Below are 22,166 nucleotides of genomic sequence, written 5' to 3'. Positions count from 1 at the left end.
GCCTGCTCTTTTCCCACTGTCTGTCACTTGGCTGTTTCTGATGCTTGCATCTTCTTTGTTCCAAAAAGCTCGAAGGGCTCTCTTCAGTTCTTGGCAATCAGCTTTAAGCAAAAAACATGCCGCCCTGTTCTGCCCCATCCTTTTGCCTTTGACCCCTGGGAACACATCCAAAATGGAATCCAGCCCATGCATTAAAAAGGACTGGCCTACAAGATGGCACAGTCTAGGCTTGGTTTGGGCACAGGGCATAGCCTAGCCAAGCAGGGCTCTCCTACCTCCCATCTAAAAGCTAAAGCTTCTGGGAAAAAGTGTGACCAAAATAAAATGGCCATGAATTGTGACCACCCTGGGGCATTGTTTGGGTGCAGGTCTCTAATCCCAAAGGGGGTGTAGCTATGCCAATAAATTGCAAAATAGCTAGAGAAAGGACCTGGGGATGGCACCTGCTCTGTAGTGAACCCTGCTGGACCGGCAGCTCAATGGAGCAGGACAAAGCCTTCCACTGCATCTGAAGTAACAGGTGAATTTAGGGATCCTAGGTGGTCCGTATGGTGAATTAGCTCTTTCTTCCCACGGACAGGGATAGCCCATGCTCAGCAGCACGGGACTGGGACTCGGGTGACCTGGGTTCTGGTCCCTGCTCAGCCATGGAGCCCGCTGGGTGGTTTTGGACCAGACACAGACTCTAAGCCCAACCCGCCTCACAGGGTTATTGTGGGGATAAGAATGCTGTAAGCTGCTTTGAGTGCTTTGTAAGAAAAACGGTGGGATATAAATAAATGATAAATGTATATTTGAAGCCCCATCAGTGAGGGTGTTTAAGGATAGACTAGACATACACATGTTAGGCATGACAGGAGTGGAGCTGGCTGGAGCCGGGGGTCAGACTAGATGGCCCAGGAGACCCCTTCTGACTTGCTCTGTTTCTATGCTTCTAAATGATAAATCAAGGCAGTTGCACCACTCTGCCTTAGGGGAAAAAGCCATTGTGCATGGACTCTGTCTTCCTACCAAGTGAAGATGGGCAGTGGCCAGTTAGTCATGTGTGCAAAAGATGGAGCTGGCCAAAACCAACTGCTCAGTTGTAGATTAGCTGTTCTGAACACAGGAAAATGCGAACCACTGTGTATGAGTTTTTATAATCACACACCTCCATTACCCTCAGAGCTGCCTGCTTTTGTGGCTTCTTTCCTCCTCCCTCCCCCTTAGAAAAATACATAAACGTGCGGTCCTATCCATGCTGAGAAAGAAGACCTACAGTTCCCAGCATTCCCTACTATCTGGGGCATGCTGAGAGTTCTGCAACTTTATTTTGTCTAAACATGCTTAGAATCGAGCTCTTACTTTTCCTTCTTGTTTTGCAAATCTTCATGTAAAAGAACTGATTTTTAACAATGTGGTTCTACAGTGGTAAAGAAAGTGCATTCAAAGAAGTAAGATGATTATCTTATACAGACAAGCATCTCAAAATGTTGTTCCTGGCATGAGTCCTCCGTTTGCATCGGTGACTTTTCCAGGATGTCTTCCCACGATCATACCGATACCACTACAACCAAACGCATTTCTCAGAGACCCTTTCTCCTGACCTAGATGAGCCGGCTTAAGGCCTCTAAATGTTAGAACAAAAATTAGGGGGAAAACTCTGATGGGAGTGAAGCCATAAAAATAACCCGGTAAGAACTTGGCATGCACAATAGGCACAGCTGGAGAGAGGAACTGCTTCTAGTTTCTATACTATTTAATATGCAATTTTCAGTTTCCTCAAATAAAAGTGGTTAGAAGAATTGATTTACATTCTAAAGGAATATAAATGCCTCCTCAGTTTAAATTTTTAGGTATTAGGTAAATCAGTTCTAATGAATGGATTAAATGCGCATGCCTTAGTTACTATAGTCAGTTACTAATATTAACCATTATTATCGCTTATTGAGTGACGAGATAAGCAGTGTGGTTAAGAGCGCTGGACTGGGACTCGGCTGATCCAGGTTCTAGTCCCTGCTGAGCCCTGGAGCCGCTGGGTGACTTCGGGCCAGCCAGACTCTCAGCCCGAGTTGCTGTTGTGGAGAGAAGAGGAGGAGGAGGAGGAGAACGATGCAAACTGCTTTGTGTTCTTTGAAAATGAAAAAAGCAGGATATAAATCCGATACACACACGCTTATTTGAATTAATAATGAGCAAGCAGCCGTGAACTCAGAACTTTATTTAATCTTAAAACTGTCGAGACGGATTCAAACCCCGCACCAAGGGCCATTCGCCGATAACGACGTTAAGCAACAATCCGCCTCTCTTCCTTTTAGCCCCGCCTCTTTCATTTGCATATACCTCTCAAACTACTTGAAAAGCCCGTAGCGCCGAGACACGAGAGCGCATGCGTATTCTGCGCTTCTGTCTGAGGATGAGCGCGAACTTAGGCGCGTTGAGAGACGAGAGGCTGCCGCGGGGACAACTTCCGGCTGCGGGGAGGGGTTAGCGAGGGTGCGCATGCGCCAATGCGTTAGCGCGCCACTACTCGCCCACCGCAAAGGGAAAATCTCGGAGCGGAGGGAGGGCTTCCGGTAGAGGTTGGAGGAGGGGCGGGGAGAGAGCGGCGGAGACTAGTTGCCTCAGAGCGAGGCTCAGGCTGTGCCGTGCGGAAAGTAGGGCTTCTCAGCCAGCGGCGAAGAGAGCGAGCGAGCGAGCGATCGAGCGAGCGAACCGGGGCTGCGGGCGGCCACGCCACTTCCGCCTCTTCGACCGTCGCCGCCACAGCTCGGGGCTGACAGCCCTACCGACGCCGGCTGAGGCGGGAGCGCGAGCAGAAGGACCCGAGAGAAAGGGCCGTGCGCCGGGGCTGTGAGAGAAGTTGTCGCCGCCTCCGCCGCTGCCTGGGGCTGGGACGGCGCGAGGAGGAGGAGGAGGGCGGCGAGGAGGTCCCGGCAGGACCCGGAGCGGCACCCGTGGCTTCAGAGCGGCCGCGCCGAGCTCCATGAATGGAAATCGGCAGCACAGGTGAGGGTGGGGGCTGTCCCGGGGGGGGTCCTGACCCCAAGGAAGGGAAGTTTGAGGGAGAGGGGTTGCAACGTCTGAAGTCGTGATAACTGCCCCGTCGCATCGGGCCGAAGGTCCATGTGCCTGAGCATCCTGTTATCAACGGTGTTCGGCCAGGTGACAGTGGGGAGCCCACGTACCAGCCTTCCTACTGCTCCCAGCAACTTACTCTGAGGGGTACATTCTCGGGGTAGGGTGCTGCTCTTGGTTTTTATGGTTAAACCTGAAATGGCTCTCGTCTGAGGGTGAAGGGACAGGTAGGTTGAGTCATATGTGTAAGTGCTGTGTAGAGGAGTTCTTGGTTTTTCTGCTTGGCCAGGGGAGGAATTGGTGAGGCCTGGACGCTAGGAGTCATGGGTGATTTGCCTGGGAAGCAGATGTCCACAGTGACTCTCAAGTGACTGAGGCATCCCACTGACTGGCTTATGTAGGGCTCAGTAAAGATTGCACCCTTTGAAGTGTGTCGTGATTGAATGACCAGAGTAGCTGGCTCAGTCTTTTGTGGGAGAGATGGGTAGCATGGATCTACACAGGTCTTCTAGGAAGTGCAGGTCTTAAACAGTGTGTTTCAGCATGATGGGTGTAAGGTAAATGTACAACATCTTGAGCCCTATTACTTTGTATGACAGTTGTGGGGAGTGAGCTGGGATAGCTGGCTACCTTATGGTTCTATTGATGGGACCATAAGAGTTCCATTAGAGCTTCTTGTAACCTGCCTTCTGAAAAATCAAAGATTGCATTGCATACTTGGCTGCGAGAATGCAATTTTTAGCTGAAAATAAGATTTCCCACTGTGTATCATATCAGACCTGGTGTGATGATATGAGTAGATGTACTGCAATGGGACAAATATAGGTGCTGCGTTCAGAAAATTGCTCAGATTCTGAGCACTAGCAGTAAATCTGTCTTATCTGTAAATTGATGTCCTGCAGTAGCAGGGGGTTGGACCCGATGTCCTTCATAGCCCCTTCCAACTCTACTATTCCATTATCTAGTTGAAGTATTGGACTAAATATGGTATTTCAGAGACTGAATTGACATTGTATGCTTCCTGAATGTTTGGAAGTTATTTGAATAGCTGCCTTGAGAAACTTGCCTTTGGTGGATTCTGTTGTGGGATGGATTCTTAATCTACACCTTGCTTCCAGTTCTTTCACAATGACTTCTTTTAGTCTGCTAACTTAACTGGCAGTTTCTTGAACTGAGCCATTATTGAAGAGCTGCTTACTTTTTTGTATGTGGTATGTTCTTGAAAAAGAATTAAAGGAATACTAGTCTTAGTCCCAGGGTATTGTTTGAGGGTAAAGTGAAGCAACCACCTTATTCAAGTTAAGTAGGTATGGATCTGGCAAGACTGCTGGAAAATCCCTTATGTCACCTTGAGTTCCATGATGGAAGAAAGGCAGGATGTAAATGGACTACAAGCACTGTCAAGTCAAATTTGGAGGAAAATGATATAATAGCTACTGTTGTCTGAAATATTTGTGTAGGGTAACACAAACCTGTTAAATAAATCTACTTAATAAACTTAGTTAAATCAGATACACAGACAGAAGTTTTCTTCTGAAATTATTAGCATTTAGTGACACAGTAATATCAGCTGCACAAAAAACCTTGAGATTCCACTAACATTCCTGTAATTATGAATCTGTAGAGCTGCTTAAGACTGTAAGTGCAGCCCAAATGAATTAGTAATAAGGTTGGTTGATTAATGAAAGTAAATGCTTGGAATCTTTGTGATGTCAAGTGGTAGTAGCAGATTTATTTTCATAACACTTTTGATCTCTCTCCCTTTGATTTCTGTCAAATGCTGCCAGCTTCTATCCTATTTTGTAAGGACTTTAAATGCCTGTTTTGATCTATAGCTTTATGCATTAAATTATTCTGTAAGCTAGTTTTCTTTGATAGGGCATATATTGAGGATGCGATGCTTACACTTGCATGGGAAGTTGTAATAATCTTATAACTGCAGAAGAAATAAAGGTGTGCTGCTTTGTAACTTTGGATTCAAGCATAAAGGAGGCTATAGCAGTTTCTGATCTGGTCCTTGGGTGGAATAAACTAGTATTAGTTGCTAGTACTAGTATTATTTGTGGGTTTTTTCTCTTTACAAGGCACGGCAGGATGATACTTCCAAAGTTTCTTATTTGGTTTCCTAAGAAAGAGTTGTGCTATACAGTGGTACCTCGGCTCATGAATGCCTCAGTTCACGACCAGATCGGGTCGCAAACAGAAATTTCATTTAAAAAATGGCCGCAGGTCACCAACTGCACGGGCGTGATCACGGATGTGCTGGGGGGGGGGGGAGATGGCCGTGATTGGGCCCGTCCCCCCCCACCCCTGCACAATTGCGGTGGTGGGGGGGAGATGGCTGCGATCTTTGTTGTTCTTTGTCACTTTGCTTCAAATTTTTGTGAGTAAAAAAAATAGTTGCAGAATGGATTAACCTTATTTACATTGACCCTTATGGGGAAATTTGACTTGGCTCACAACCAATTTGGGTCACGACCAGAGTCCTGGAACAGATTAAATTCGTGAGCCAAAGTACCACTGTAGTTGGTGTAGCCATTATCTTTAGTTTTTCCTTAAAGATGTACACTCATTTCATTTTCTCTCTTGCTGTACAAGTGCTTTCCCTTACTTTTACTGGGGAGGTTTGAATGAATAGTAGAGCCTGCATGGAAGATGCTAGTCTAATTACAACGTAAATGACTGAAAAATGTTGTATACTATCCAGAGAGCCTACTTTCTATAGGCAGAATATTAAAAAGTTTTAAATAAATGAGGAGACAGTAAATTGCAGGGTTGACACCAACTTTTTAATCCAATTAGTGTGGTCAGAAGTGCTGCTGGTGTCATACGATTTGCTTCCAAATAACCATTATGACTGTAATTCTTACTTTCTGGGAGTCTCAGCCAGCTTAGTTGTCAATTAAACCTTTCCTTTGTATGTTACTTTCATATGACTAGAAAGAAACAGCAGGAAGGGACAATATTTGCCCTTCACATTTTGTATATAGGAATGCATGGTAGGGTCAAGATCATGTGGAGCAGTTTCTCTAAACTTTCCTTTCTGAAGTATCTTCCTACAGTTCAGTTTCTCATTATCACTTTAACCCAGGCTTCCCAAACCAGATAACTTCCGGATGAGTTGGACTTCAACTCTCATCATCTCCAACCAGCATGTCCAGTGGTCAGGAATATTGGGAAGCTGTCAAATGTCTTGAGAGCTTGAGGATGGGGGATGATTCAGGTTGAGGTGCAACTCACTTGTGGATGTTTCAACTTCTCTTGAAGATCAGTGTATTCAATGATAGGTAAAGTGAACTATTTCTGTGAAAGCGTTTTAACAGTCTCAACTGTAAGATTAATTCATTTGCACTGGATCTGATTTTCAGTTAGGAAAATAGAAAACAGGTTAAAACTGAATCCTGAATAGAATTAGCACCCCAAAAAATCTTGCAACAGCCATGTTCAGCACTGGGCTTTTCTCATAGTCAGTGTTGTTGAGTATTCAACATCTTCTGAAGTGCATCTCAGATACACCTTCGATGTGCTTCAGAATGACTTATTTAATCACCATATAGGAATTGAATAAAGAGGGCTTCTAAGGAGATTTTGAACATCAGGTATAAACTTGGGATTTAAGGACTGTTTTCTTCTGCCCCTTTCAAACAAAAAACATGATTATAGGAGCTAAAGAGTACGTCAGATGTGTATTTTTTAACTAGGGTAAGGTAGTAGTAATTTGGTTGCCACGGGAATGGAGTTTCCTGCTGCTCATCCCTTGGTGGATGGTTTGCACTTGTGTGCATTTGTTGCAAAAATGTCATTTTCTGCTTTCAGGTGTACTATCTTTCAAAATCAAAGAATGTATTAGGAAAAAATGCACTTAAGCTATATGGAGTTAAAACAATGTTTTTCTTCAGAAAATGGCCGTGTGGAAGTATTGACTGTGGCAGGAGGAGAAACGTAAAAACAAAAAATGAATATGTTTAATCAGTTTATGAGTGGTGCTGTTATGTTTGGGATAGTTTGCAAAGCAGAGTTCTGAATTTAACCTTCTGAGGAGTTTTATGAGTCACTAATATAACTGCTCAGTCATGTTTACACTATATCTTAAAACACAAAATTTTATTCTTATGGTCTGAATGGCTTCAGAGAAAAATATTTGGGAAATATTTGGAAAAGATCTATGTAACATAGAGATTGTAATGCGTCTATAACAAGAAAACTAACCTGGGTTTGGTGCATCTCTTCTCAGGTTCTCTGGATGGTTCACAAAAGTTAAACACACACATACAAAATAATTGAAAATAGGTGAATAAAACCATAATAGCAATTGCATTTGCTATGATTTCCATAGAAGCATATCAGTGGTTCAGAATAAAATGGAATATAGAAAAACAGAGTTAAAAAGTTAAACTATTAAAATACTTGGAAATTAAAGTACTCACCTGGCACTGAAAAGAATAAAAAGTTTGATTGAAATCTTCTACTGAAAACTTCTATAGTATATTGTCCCCATTATTTAAGTATGACAAACATTGCTAAAAATCAGAAATGTGCATATAAAAATGGAATATTTGTCAAGATTTGTCAAGATTTCCACTGTGCTCATGACTCTGATCTACAGTATGATCCTTTTGGATGTAATACTGTTGCTTCACAGCAAACCATGGATTAATTAACCTATGAATTTTGGGGATCTGTTTGTGCATCCCCACAATTCTTGGGTTACTCAGTCCATGATTTGCTGCCAGGTGTTGCCATTACTGTCACACAGGACAGCTGTGAAAATAGGTGATTAAATGCTAACTTATGTAGTTTGCTCTTTGTCTAAGATAAATAGCTGGCAAGAACCTTATACATGGAACGTGTGTAGGTGGACTGGTTAATTTTACCTAGTTTCTAGGCTGCAATATTGCACACCTCATGCTAAAGTCATTTCCAATAAGTATGTATGCAATATCTTTGCACTTGTGGGTGGGGAAACACCATGGTAAATCCCCCATTACAGCATATTTTGTGCTTCCCCTAAGCTTGATGTTATATAGAACTGAGTTGTTGGTAATTTAGTAATATTGTTTTTGTTTACCTAACTGCTTGCATAAACTGATTTTGAGAGTTGTAAATAAAATGATTACATTTGTATATTGCTTTTTTCATTATAGAATTTAAGGGGGCATGATAGATTTTCTAACCAATTTCCATCTAAGCTCTAATCAGACCTATTTAGCTTCAACAAGGTGGTTATTAAATGTGCATATATTTCTGCATTATTTTTAGAATTGTCAGGGAACCATAATGAACACAGCAGTAAGTGCTCTGAAGATGGGGATGGTTAATATCTTCCCTTCTGGCCTAGCTGGAGAATCAGATGTGGAGGGCACTGAGAACTGTCAGTTCAATACTTCAAATTGAGCAGATTTCATTGCTAAGGGGAGATTTTGCTTCCTCATCTCCCTTGGTGCACTTTCTTTTGCTGCTTTTGCCCTTTTACCCATGCTTTTCAATTGGCAGCTAGGCAACTATCCATCAATTAGCCTTTATTATTGCCTTGTCAATTTCTGTGTAGCTTTCTACTCTGCCTTGCCGCTCCCATTGACAGTAGATACATACAAGAGAATTGACCTAGCAGTACTGCGGCAGAAGAGGTCCTAATTACCAACAGAGGCCTGTTTTAACATATGTGAGGGACTTTTTCCTCTGTTGTTTCCAAGCTATGAAATGTGCCCCCTCAAGAATTACAAATTGCCCCCACTCTCTTGGCTTATAGAAAGGGTAGAATACATATGTTTTAATATAATCTTTTAAATCATACAGTGATGCTTTCCTCTTTAAATGTTTTTAGTTTTATTTCTAGGTTTTATTGCTTTGAATTGTTAGGCAATGCTTTCTTGCTTTTTTGCAAACAAGACCATGTGTGTGTGCATGTGTGTTAAATTTAAATTCACTTAAGCAGTTTTGTATGCTGATGGGATTTGATTAGAATAGCAAGTTTTGCTTGATCATCATGGAGCTACCAGCTTTGTTTGATGTTATGGCTATGGTGTGTCAGCTTTTGTTGAATACAATCCAAAACCTAGCCCAGGATCCCATTAAGTTTTAATTGCAAATTTCAGTAAAACAAAAACATTAAACAAGTGTAAATATAAATTTAGATGTATCCATTTCAATTAGAAGTATGCAATACTATGAAAAGATAGCTTTCTTAAGGATAAATTTAATAAAGGTTACCAAAGATCCACCCATGTATCCATTGGTAAGTGGCATTGATATACTAACCATTGAAATGTTTACTTGTTTCATGTTTATGCAGCCCAAAGGCTCTTTGGGCTCTTTGGAAATAATAGTCTTTTAGCTGTCAAAAGAGCACAGAAAATCCGTTTACATTGAAATAATATTTTAATGTAAAGCTCTTATTGACAGTACACAGCATTACGAGAGGTATTTTAGCTTTTTAGAGTGGGGGAAACTATGCAAAATCCAAATGATTGGTAGTGGGGGAAAGCTATGGAAGGGCCAAGGGGAATGCATATGATCTTATTGGGACCTAGGTGTACTAGATTTGCCCCTTGGGCCTCACACTGTATACCAAATATGTTCATGAGAAATCAGAATTCCAGAGAATTCTGTCTTATTGAGCCATGGAAACACAGTCTTTTAAACTCCTAATGTAGAAACGTTGTACTTCCTTATAAATGCATTGCTGTAGTATAGCATTTGCAGTCTTTTCCCCTTTGTGAAATTGCCCTTTTGCTAATTTCAGACCTAAAATTTGGATATAAAGAAATGGATCCAGTTTTTGGCAGGTGTTCCTCATCCAGTGGATTGTTTTATTCAATTTTGTTTTGTAAAAAAAACCTTTGGAAATATTTTAAAGAAGAAATGTAACTCTGATCCCAGACTTTTTAATTTGCTAAATCCAAAACATGAAGCACTCAACAGTCCATCACCCTTCCAGGGAGAAGGGGTGGTAGTAACATCTTAAGGCTTGTTTTTGTGTAACTTTGGCTTATGTTATCCTTATAGCTGCTTTCTTAAGAGAAAATTTAAAATGTTGTATTAATACCACCATCAATTAGCAGAGATCAGTGTGGTTAGATTACTTATGTAGCTGCTTCATAGCTATCCAGTGCTTTGGCAGTTAGGGTGCATAAACAAATCACCATGAAATGCTTACCGGGCAAGCTCTTGTTGCTAAAGCACTTCGTCATGTGATATGATGCTGGTTTAACCTATTATATGTTGTATTCATTGCGCTTTCCTGTAGCTCTTTATAATTACAGTGGTTTTTATATAGCCATTGAAACCATGGGCACGGAACACTTCAGTGCAGGTAAAAGTGCTGTTTTTTCCCATTTGCTTTCTCTGCGTGCACATGATATTAACAGCAGAAGTCAGTGTGTGGGAACTAGCTAAAAAAAACCCCTCCAAAAACTCAAAAGCAATTCTCAATATTTGTTTCCTAACCTGTTCCTTTGTGTTTGAGAGAAACAAAGATAGTGAAATGAGAATTGCTAGCACTTACCTACTTCCTGAACAAGGGATATTTACAGAAAGCACAGATGAAAGCTAAAAACAGAAAATGAGGAAACTAAGAGTGATGAGTGTTTAGCTAGATATGCTCATTTATACACAATATATATCCTCTTTTGTGTTATTGGCTTTCCTTCCATTAAATTCTTAAACTACCAAAATGGACTGTCTGGAGAGGTGAAGCATCATATACGTAGCTGTATCCCAGTGTGCTTCACATTTGATTTTGTTGCCTTTTAGCCACACTGGTTGCAGGTGGACAATGCATTCTGCAGTTGTGCTCACCATTACATGATTTTAAGTTCCTTGTGCCTCATTGATGCAAAACTGATTGAAAACTGAATATCTTTCCTCCTTTCTAAACCAAAAAGAGTTGACTCTACCTTCATGTTGAATCATCCTGCTTATGGGCCAATCAGCTGAACTATCTGAAGTTTCTCAGTTGGTCCACCCTCTTTTCCCGATGCCATGTAATTGATCTCCACCCAATGGATCCAGAGATCGCTGAGGAGCACTGAACCTCAAGACTGTGTGGGGCTGCTGGGCTGGTGACCATTGTGACCTGCGCCTCTCCATTGCACTAGACTACTGCACTAGATGGTTGCAGCCCGTGCTGTGCCAGACCATTGTGCTGGGCAGGGGGTGGGACTTCTGCCATGTAGGGCTCTTTGCTGGCTCCATGCCAAGGGCAGCAGTCTTGGGTGGCATCTAAAGGGCACCCATTTGGCACTGGTTCATTTTCTTTCCTTCTGGCCATCCTTCCTTCTCTCCACCCGCTTTATGTTTGCAAGGGATGCATACAGCTTTCAGCTCTAGAGGTGGTCTTTTATCTCTTCAGGGCCTCCTGGGGGGCCCAACATTTACAGCTGAGTTCTTGGGTGCTACTGGATTCAGGTTTTCTGGAATTCTCTTGGTTGCTGTGTGAGCTAGGTTTAGTTTTAGGGCAATCTTACAGGTCTGGAGGAGGATGGGAGGCCAAGATGTCCAGCCATTGAGGTGGTAATGGCTAGGGGAAAATATGGCAATGGAGGTTTAACATGCCTGTGTAGGAGAAGAGGGATCAGATATTCAATACCTGTTCCCTCTTCTAGTTCCCCCCCAGTCAAATGGTACCAGATAAATCTAACAGCCAGCCCCTGGATCTGGTGGTGCTGTTATTGAATTCTAGGTCAGTCCAAAAAAGACCTTCCTCACCCATGATTTGATTGTGGATGATGGTGCTGACCAGGCATGTATGAAATTTTTGACATGCACATGGTAGACATGTCATGAGTGGAGCTGACTGGAGCCGGGGGTCAGACTAGATGGCCCAGGAGACCCCTTCTGACTCACTATGTTTCTGTGTATTACCAAGACCTCAGTGGGAGAGGACAGAGACGTTCTTCTTTCCCAGCTATGCCCATCTGGGTACTTGATACAGCAACAATATTGCTCGGAGGGGTGGGGAGGGGGAGTGTCCTCAGTTTATAAGAACTTATTATTACCCTCCAGGCTTCCTGTTTCATCAGGATTTGGTCATGAATGTTTGTACTGTGTGTCAGGTTCTCAAGACAGATTGGGAATTCTGCCGGTATATTGTTCACCCTGTTCTCCAGCAGTCTCCCTACCTGAGCTGACAGAGGTAGTTTCAGACCTGGTGTTGAAGACCCCTAGAATGCTAGTTCTGGGGGACATTAAATTCCATGCTGAGATTGCCTTATCTGGGGTGACTCAAGACATCGTGGCCACCATGACAACCATGGAGCTGTCTCAGTATGTCATTGGCTCAATGCATGAAAAAGGTCACATGCTTGATCTGGTCTCTTTTGATGGGGCAGAAGGATGGTGGTCCTGATGTGGAGGGGATAACTAACCCTGTTGTCATGGTCAGATCACTTCATGGTGAGGTTTAGACTATAGAATGCGCTCCCCAGAGAGGTTCACTTAGTGCTGACTTTTTATTCTTTTTGGCACCAGGTGAAAACCTTTTTCTATGCCCATAATTCCAAATGTTAGGAATTTTAATCAAGTTTTAACTTCACAGTCACTTTTTTATTTTGATTTTGTTCTTTTTGATTTTGATTTTGTTTTGATTTTCTTTTATTTGTGAATGTTACTGGTTTTATGTGTATATTTAACCATTTATTTAATGTTAATCTGTCAGATTATGTATTTTTGATTTTTGTAATTCACCCTGAGATGCTTTTGCATATAGGGTGGGGTATAAATATTTTAAATAAATAATAAATAAATATTGACCCCCCCCCCACTCCACAAGGGTAGAGGACCTATTAGAATGTACCCCCCTTGGAGACCAATGGATCTGGATGCATTCCAGAAAGCTCTAAGGGAATATTTGACTGATATGGCAGGTGCTCCTTTCAAAGCCCTGGTAACCCTGTGGAACAGGGAGATGATCCAGGCGGCTGACAAGATTGCACCTAAGTACCCTCTCTGTTCTGGCAGAGCCCAATCAGCTCCATGGTATGCACTGTTGCTTAGGGTGATGAAGCGAGGAAGCAGATGGCTAGAGTGCAAGTGGAGGAAGTCTCGTGACAATTCTGATTTAGAGCTCACTATCAAGCCTATTCTGTGGTGATAAAGGTGGCAAAACAACAATATTTTGCAACCTGCGATATTTAAGTTTTTAATGGTCACGCTTAGTCACATATTATGCTTGTTGTATTTGTTGTGTTTATTATGTTTAATTATGTTGTAAGTCGTTCTGTTATGTTAAGGATGGGGTCAAAATATTGTAAATAAAATAAATAAATAAACCTGTATTGCTTCCTCACAGTGCTGTCCAGCTGAATTATTCCAAGTGGTTTGGGGTCTCCTGCAATTTGGCTTGCCAGATGAGACTCCAGAACCCTCAGCCACTCGCTGTGATGAATTTGCTATATACTTGAAGGAAAAATTGCTTGGATCCACCATGCATTGGATTCCACAATTGTTTCACAATTGTTTTCACTAGGGATGTATTCAGAGCACTGTCTTCTAGTCCCGTTTTGCTGGATGAGTTTAAGTTAGTGCAGTCAAAGGATGTGGACAAGGTGCTTGACTCTTTGTCCTACCACCTGTTCACTTGATCCTTGCCCATCATGAAGCAATGGGAAGTCTAAAGACCCATTTCAATCAGGTTTCAGACCTGAATTTGGGAAAGGGACTGCCTTGGTTGTCCTGTAGAGTAACCACTGTCTGGAAAGGGATACAGGAAGTTGACCCTGTTGATTCTTCTAGACCTCTTAATTGCTTTTGACACCATTGGCCAGGTTAGCTGGGATGGGAGGTGACTATGTTCACATTTGGGATTTACATGATCATTATATAGAACTTTCTTGCAGATGGCTAGTGATAATGGAGTGTTTTCCTTTTTATGTGTCTTAATTAGCTTAATTTCTTGAACTGTTATATTTGCTTTGCAAGCCCCTTCTTTCTGGCAAGGGCATAGTTTGATATAAACTGTGTTGAATGGATCTCTGGCAAGCTATGAATTCTTGATTCTACAGAGGGGTAGGACTAGATAACCTTTTGGGTAAGTTCCTAATTTTATTTATTTTAAGAAACCAAGGATGTAGTCTTCTGAATGTTTAAACAAAAGCCCTTCAGCTCCTTGCTGGCTGGGGAGTGCTGTCTAAACATGTATAGGATTGGATCTGAACAGAGTTTTCCTGTTGCCTTTTTAGTCACTGTACCTTCCCTTATAAACATAGACTTTCCAGAATATATTAGCTTAACATGCATGTGATTGTCTTGGTAAGAGACTGAACTTGCTATAGCTTTTACTATGGATTAATTCTTTTTTTTTTTCTTTTTTAGGACCCGTTGGGGCTCAGCCCCTGCTCATGGTGCCCAGACGACCTGGCTATGGCACCATGGGAAAACCTATTAAACTGCTGGCCAACTGCTTCCAAGTTGAAATCCCAAAGATTGACGTCTACCTCTATGAGGTAGATATTAAGCCAGATAAGTGTCCTCGAAGAGTGAACAGGTAAGTCAGAGTTTATTTGTTTATGCAGTAATTGATGAAGTTGATGCTGTGTCTTTTTTAAGCTGTTGCTGCCTAAGAGGTGACTGATAGTTCTAACCAGACCTTCATGTTTGAGCAAAGTAAGTTTGCCCTGATTTTGTTTGACATGTAGGTAATTTCTTTGGATATTCTTTTTTCTCCCAACATGCTGGATGTTAGGAGCATCTTTTAGTCCTAATATTGGATTTAAGAACTTGAGTGTGAGCGCCTAAGCCAGATAAAATCACCTGGAGATTGAACATGCTATGTTTCACACTGATATTCTAAACATGGGGAAATGGGATTTCCCTTCATCTAGCATGCAGAAAAACATAATGCATTCCAGCCTGAATTCTAAAGAGTTTGTGGCATTAAATGTCCTACTTTACTGCTGTTTTGCTTTTACTTATGAAGAAATGTGTTTTACAATACCATATATTGTACCATCATTCCCTGGGGTCATCTTCACGGGTCCTTTTCCAGGAGCCTTTTCCAAAGGAAGGAGGGGGGCCTTTTTGGTTGTGGAATGAGCGCCTCAAAGAGGTGTGCCTGATGCTTTGTATTCTTTTTGGCTCCAGGTGAATACCTTTTTATTCTCCCAGCTTTTAGCTTTCTAACTATATTTTTTAATATTACATTTTAGTCTGCTATAGTACCACTGCTATGCTTTTATGCTGATTCCATTGCTATTGTGGCTTTGTTGTTTTAAGTTAAATATTAAAACAACTGTGTTTTGCTTAACATTTGTTAAAACTCTGAGAGCTTCAGCTATTGGGCGGTATAAAAATGAAATAAATAAATAAACTAGACTCAAAAATACAATGCGCACAGTGGAATGCTTACCTTGAAGATACTACCAGCTTCTCTTTTGGCAAATGAAGTAACCTGCATCATTTCAGATTCTACAAACATCAATTATTTTTATTTTCCATTAGAAATACTAGTAACTGTGTTTTTGACCCAAAGGTAGAAGTGAACCGTCAACACAAACAGGCATGAACTGGAAAAAACTGGGACTCAGGTTATCTGGGTTCTAGTCCCCATTCAGCCATGGAGCCAGTTTACCCACCTTCGGGCCAGTCACAAACTCTCAGCCCAAATAACCTCATAGGGTTGCTGTTGTGGGATAAAATTGAAAGCAGCAGGAGGAGAATGATATAAACCACTTTTGAGTTCTTTTTTTAAAGAAATATAAATCCAGTAAGTACATACATATTTTCTGAACACTAGCATTGTTTGTATTTGGGTTGAATTTTCTACCTTATGCACAAAACTGCCTGTGGTGTGGCAGGCCTCCCCTGTGAAGGACCATTGTTTAACAGAATATTTTCAATCACTATAGCAATGGATTTCTGGTTTCAGTTAGGTATTCATGAACATTGGGGAATTCAGGTTGCTTGTGCTTTCATGCCAGGTTCGAATCTGATGGTCAGAAGGTTTTTTTGAGGTCTTCCATCTCTAAGACAGGCCATGACTTGCACATTTAAAAAAGAAAGCACTAAGGAAAACTGGTGAGAATTGTGTGATTTGCATGATTTGTGCAGATAGGAAGCTGAAAACAATGTCATTCTGAAGCTGTCACAGCTTCAGCTTTGATAATGCATTGTAATGAAGTGAGCTAATGCAAGCTGGACCTCTATCCTATCTTCATGATTTATCTTATTAATAATTTTTTTTTTTTTGTGGTGGTGGTTGGAAAAGTATTTTCTGCAATGAATAGTTTGAGGAGTTTGGGCTTATTTCCAAATTCAGCCTAGCCAGCCATTCCCTTGGTGGGTTTTGAAATCCATGATGCTGCCTTCCAGCCAAGAAGAGATAGTTAATCAAGCTGTTGTGATTGCATTACCTAATACTATGGAGGAAGAAAAAAATATGAGAAAAAATGTCTTTAATTGATCATAGATGTTTCGCTATTCTTTCTTCTTAGAATATTCAGACATTTGGAGCCCAGCTGCCTAGACATTAGATATTGAAAGTGGTTTTTTAATCTATATAGTGTTAAAAGTTTTGGATTCAAATTAGGGAGGACACTTTTTTGACCCAACTAGTTGAAAATAGTTAATTAAAAATGCTTGCTGTTTAACTTGCAAATGGAAAAACTCTTCAAAGGCTCCTGGATGGAACAATTTTAATGCCAAGCATTTTACATGTTAGTTCTATTGATAGGCAGTGCACACTATGTTTGCTCACATGGGAAGGAAATTAACCCTGTGTAACTAAGTGAAAAGACAAATGACTTCAACACTAGCTCTTGTAGGCTCTGCAATATTAATTTAGTATGAACTCATGTTTTTGTAACTGACTGACTTAATACCTGTTAAAGAGTTTCATCAGCTAGTGTTTGTACGTTGAGTGGATGGATGTCCAACAAATGCACATGACAACCAAATATTCCATTTAAGTCTTTTTCAGTTATGGCCCATAATCTTGCTGCATGTTTCTTAAACAATGTTCTTGAAACATACCTGGTTTTACATTTGGAATATGAAGTAGAAAATAATGGCTTATAGAAAAATTGTGTTTTGTTGCTCTGATTCTAACCCTTGGGGTCCTCTAATTTTAGGGTATGGCAGTTAAAGAGAAACAGCTTAATGTTGAAGTAAAAATGCAGCTATGTGACATAACTGATTTTCAGCATATTTTAGGACCCAAACAAAATCTTTTTTTGGAAGTGTGACACCTTCCAGTGCTGTATATTGTATATCAGGGGTCCTCAAACATTTTCACCGGGGGCCAGTTGAAAGGTGCCAATGCTGAGCGCGGGCCGGAAAGGTTGTGCCGGTGGTGCGCGCGGACTGGCGAGGGGGTGGCACATGTAGGCACACGCGCTGAGGCGGGGTGCGGGGTGAGGTGTGCGTGGGTGCGTGCAGTGAGGGGAGGCGGGGGCAGGCACACAGGAGGCAGCGGCTTGCTTGCTTGGAGATCATTTTCTCCAAGCGAGCAAACTGCTGCCTCCCGCGTGTGGGGCGAGGTGGGCGGAGGCGGGTGCGTGTGGTGGGTCCAGATGGGCATGGCAGTCCGGATCCAGCCCCTGGGCCGTAGTTTGAGGACCAATGTTGTATATTTTTGGATGCTTTCAGAATGTGTTCCTGTGATTTGAGCATTGCTTTTCTGCATGGATCTGAGAATATCTGGTCTTGTTATAATTTTTATCACTACCTTTTTTTATGGCTGTGTGGATTCTACTCTCCCATTTACCATCATAAATAGGAATGAGACCTCTTGCTGGAACAGGATAAATGGGTGCAAAATAGTACTTTTGTGTGGATCTCTGATTGTATCTGTACATTCTGTGCTTCAATTTTCTGTTTTTGTGGAATAGGTGACTGTTGGAGATTCAAATACTGCTTTATGCCTAATGATCTCTTTGGTACCATTTTTGGTGACTCCCATCAGTCAGATTGGCTATTGGTTTCCATTGAATATAATGTAGCTTATGCAAAATCCCACTTAGCATTTTCATTATGTCAAGTGGTGTAGAAGTACCACATATAAATAATGTATTTTATTTAGGATTATAGTACAGTGAAGAACAGTTCAAACAGCTTGAGATAATTTGAACAACAAAGTTGCGGATATGTTTCATCCACGTCTTACGGTTTTACCTGATCTTTTCTTCTTGTCCTCAAGTATTTATTTGCTATATTTCTGTACCTCTTCATAGTAAAGCTCTCTGAGTGATCTGCTGTAAAGTATACTATAACCTGCAAATTAAATAGAATAACCAAGTAGTAATGCCATATACAAATAGTGGATATGGAAGTTCAGAAGACAAAAATAGAATGGTACAGCTCTGCACAAGAAACTTTCCATGTATCCTTCTGTGCCAACAAGTGACCTACTCAAGGCTGTGAGATTTTCAGGAGTAACCAAGTGAGAAACCTGTACAACCCTATAGGTCATTCTCCAGGGTCTGTTGTACCAGCATCTAGGTCAGTCAAGGGTGTCTGGGATAGCAGTCCAGGTGGGTATCTTAAAAGTCTAGAGATTTGTCAGGTCTAGTAGAGCAAAACACAGAGCTGAAATGGTGTTTGCAACAGCAAGCTAGCTCCAGCTTGGTTAAGTTATAGCCGGTCAGTGTATTGCTTTTAAGGAGTGGCATGCTGTGCCTTCAGTTTGATCCTGTGCTGTCCCAGGAAAAGAATTGTCCTTGACTCTGATTCCTGCAGTTGGGAAAGTGCAGGAATGTTTGAGAAGGGGCTAGGTTGCTTTTCCAGGAGAGGGCCATCAGCTGGAGCTTCCAGTTTCCTGTCTGGCTCTCGCTAGAGCCCACAGTGCTGGCTGTGCCCCTTTTTTTCACCAGATGAATCCTCCTGTCCCCCAGACAGGACATGAAACCATGCAAATGGAACAGGAGCCCTTTAGAACCATCTTCTGAGACCTACCTGATAGACATAGTATCAATTGCTGTTGGGACATTTAAAAGATTCAAAGACTCCTATTTCTATTGGCCTCCTACAAATAAATGATCTGATTCCACTGCTGCAACCAAAGAAGCTTTTGTTCCTGGATCAGACCTGAAAATATTGAAATAAGATGAAAATATCAGTCCCATGTTAGGGTTCTAGCTATTTTAGTTTTGCTGTATTAAAATTGTACTAGAAAGTAAAAAAATGCATTAAAGATTACCTTTTTTCTAGAAAGGAAAAGAAAACCATGAATAGCTTTTTAACTGTGTAACCTGCCCAGGGAGCCTTATAGCTAATGGGATGGGATAAAAATCTAATAAATAAATAAATATGTATATAGCAAGACACAGTGAGTTAATGGCTAAACTGGGAGTTTGAAGATATAGCCCGATGAGATGTTTCATTAATGTTCTGCTGATAAAGTAGGAGCTGGGGGCATTTAAAGAAATGGTGCAAGAAACTTGCTGAGCACTGTGGCTCCAATCTATAAGAACATAAGAAAAGCTATGCTAGATCAGAACTGGGACCCACTTAGTTCAACCAGTTGCCCTTTGGATTTTAGAAGAAGGACCTGAGTGCAGCAGTATCCAGCTGCCCAAGTTCCCCAGCAGTTAGGGTACATAGGCATGTACCCCAGCAGTTAGGGTACATAGACATGCCTACTGGAGGCAGCATATAGCTCTCAGGACTTGTAGCTGATAGCCTTCTCCTTCATGAATTTGTCCAGTTCCCTTTTAAAGCTATCCAAATTAGTTGCCATGATTACGTTTCATGGAAATGAAATTAATCACATACTGTGTAAAAGTACTTCTTTTTGTCTGTTTGGAATCTCCCACCAATTATGGTACAACCCTAGGTTCTGGTTATTATGGTTGAAGAAGAAAAATGTCTATCTGCTTTCTCCATATGATGCATAATTCTGTACACTTCTGTCATGTCTTTCATTACGTCATTATGTTTCTAAGCTAAACAGTCTCTTTAATGGTAACCTTTACAAAGGCTAGACATGGTAGGCATGTCATGAGCGGAGCCGGCTAGAGCCGGGGGTCAGACTAGATGGCCTGGGAGACCCCTTCTGACTTGCCCTGTTTCTTTTTCTTGCCTCTTTCTACATTTTCTCCAGCTCTACAATATCCCTTTTTAGCTACAGTGACAAAAATGATACACAGTGGTCTAAATACAGTTGCACCATAGAGTTTTAGAGGGGAGTAGATATTAGCAGTTTTAGTTACAGCATCTTTCCTAATTATGCAGACATACCTTGTTTTATTGAGCTTTACTTCACAGATATTGCATTTTTTAATGAATTGAAGGTTTGTGGCAACCCTGCCTTAAGCAAAACTATCAGCACCATTTTCCCAACAGCATTTGCTCACTTTGTGTGTCTGCATCACATTTGGTAATTCTCAATATTTCATACTTTTAGATTTAGGATTTTACATAAGCTTAATCAATAAAGCAATGGCAGGGTTTGAGAGGGTTGACTCCAATTGGGAAAGATGTTCTATTGTGGGTAAAATGTTATAAAACAGCACCACATACTACAGAGAGAACATTTGTGAAAGGAGGAGTCAATTCATGTGGCAAACTTCATTGTTGTCTTATTTTAAGAAAGAAATTGCTGCAGCCACTCCAGCCTTCAGCAACCACCACCCTTTTCAGTCAGTCAGCAGCCATCAACCTCAAGGCTAGTTCCTCTCCCAGCAAAAAGATAACCAACATCAGAGCCTTCAGAGAGTAGTAAGCATTTTTTTTTAGCAATAAAGTGTTTTTAATCAAGGTGTGTACATTGTTTTTAGACATAATGCTTTTGCACATTTAATAGACTACAGTATAGTTTAAACATAACTTTTATATGTATTGGGAAGCAAAAATTGTGTGACTTTCTTTATTAATATATTCGCTTTATTGTGGTGGTCTGGAACCAAACCCTTATTACCTCTAAGGTATGCCCATATATGGCAGTTGTCTTTTTTCACAGCCTTTTCCTTGACCTGTTTCACAGCCCCAAGATCCCATTGTTGAGTCACCCTGTACTCAAACTTGGAATTTTTTACCCTAAAATGCGTTAGTTTGCACTTGCTCACTTTGAACCATATCTGCCATTTTGATGCCTATTCTCTCAGTTTGGAGAGCTCCTTTTTCGAGATTCTCTCAGTCCCTTTTTGTTTTAACCATCCTTAAAAAATGTGTTATTAGCAAACTTGCCCACTTTGCAGCACTGTCCTAATTCCAGATCATTTGAGTAAGCTGAAAGGCATTGATACAGATCTCTATGTGACCCCACTGTTTATATCTCTCCTTTTGAAAAATTACCACTTGTTCGCACTCTCTTCTTTCTGTTCTTTAACTAGTTACTGATGCTTTAAGAGGACTTCCCCCTTTCTTTCATCATAACTACTGGTTTGCTTGAGAGACTTTGGTGAAGGACTTTGTCAAAAAGCCAACAATGTCTACTCGATAACCCCTCCCCACATGTTTATTGATACTTTTGAAAGGTTAGCGAAACACAGCTTCCCTTTGCAGTAGCCGTGTTCATTTTTTTTCATCAGGACTTGTCTTTCTATATACTTACTAATTCTATTTTTAACAATACTTTCAAGCAATTTACCCAGAGACACATCTTAAATTAACAGGCCTATAGTTCCTGGATTCTACTCGATTCCTTTTGAAAGGGTATAATTTTGGCCATTCTCTAGTCCTCATAGGCTGATCTTAGGGAAAAGTTACACATTTTTATAAGAAATTTGGCAGTTAAAAACTCTAGAACAGGCCCAACAATTTATTATGTTTTAGAATTGTTTGTCACTATTGTCTGCCTTAGTTCTTCAGACTCCCTTCTTTAAATATGCAAGTTCAAGAAGAGGTATCTGTCCTGTATCTTCTGTTGTGAAGGGAGGTTAAAAGAATTAGTTCAGCTTCTTTGCTGTCTTCTTATCTTCCTTTACTATTCCATTAACTGCATTGCTATCCAATGGTCCAACTGCCTCTTTACCTTGTTTCTTGCATCTTATATAATTTCAGGAATTCCTTCTTACTGAACTTGATGTTGCTAGCAGTATACTCCTCAAAATGCTTTTTTGTGTCTCTTATTGTTTACTTGTATCTCCCTCATTTGGGAAATATTTCCATTTTCTGAAAGAAGCTGCCTTTCCTTGATGTGCCTTAACAATCATAGTGACTTCTTGGTCTTCATATTC

The 22,166-nt window shown here is 41.1% G+C and overlaps 1 protein-coding gene across 1 annotated transcript in view; it reads left to right on the top strand.

Moving 5' to 3' along the window:
- The first annotated feature begins 2,592 nt into the window (after positions 1–2,592).
- The window catches only part of AGO3 (argonaute RISC catalytic component 3), a 56,567-nt gene continuing 36,993 nt past the window's right edge, over positions 2,593–22,166 (top strand). The window contains exons 1-2 of the mRNA XM_044425144.1: positions 2,593–2,988; positions 14,368–14,539. Of these exons, the coding sequence (XP_044281079.1) occupies positions 2,970–2,988; positions 14,368–14,539 (191 nt within the window). The 5' untranslated portion in view covers positions 2,593–2,969. The remainder of the gene's footprint in view (positions 2,989–14,367; positions 14,540–22,166) is intronic.

Source organism: Varanus komodoensis, unplaced genomic scaffold (genome assembly GCF_004798865.1).
Source record: "Varanus komodoensis strain SLA01 unplaced genomic scaffold, ASM479886v1 scaffold15, whole genome shotgun sequence".
In the NCBI taxonomy this organism is placed as follows: domain Eukaryota; kingdom Metazoa; phylum Chordata; class Lepidosauria; order Squamata; family Varanidae; genus Varanus; species Varanus komodoensis.
The sequence above is the reverse complement of the archived record's forward strand: the minus strand, read 5'-3'. Positions and strand labels throughout refer to the sequence as shown.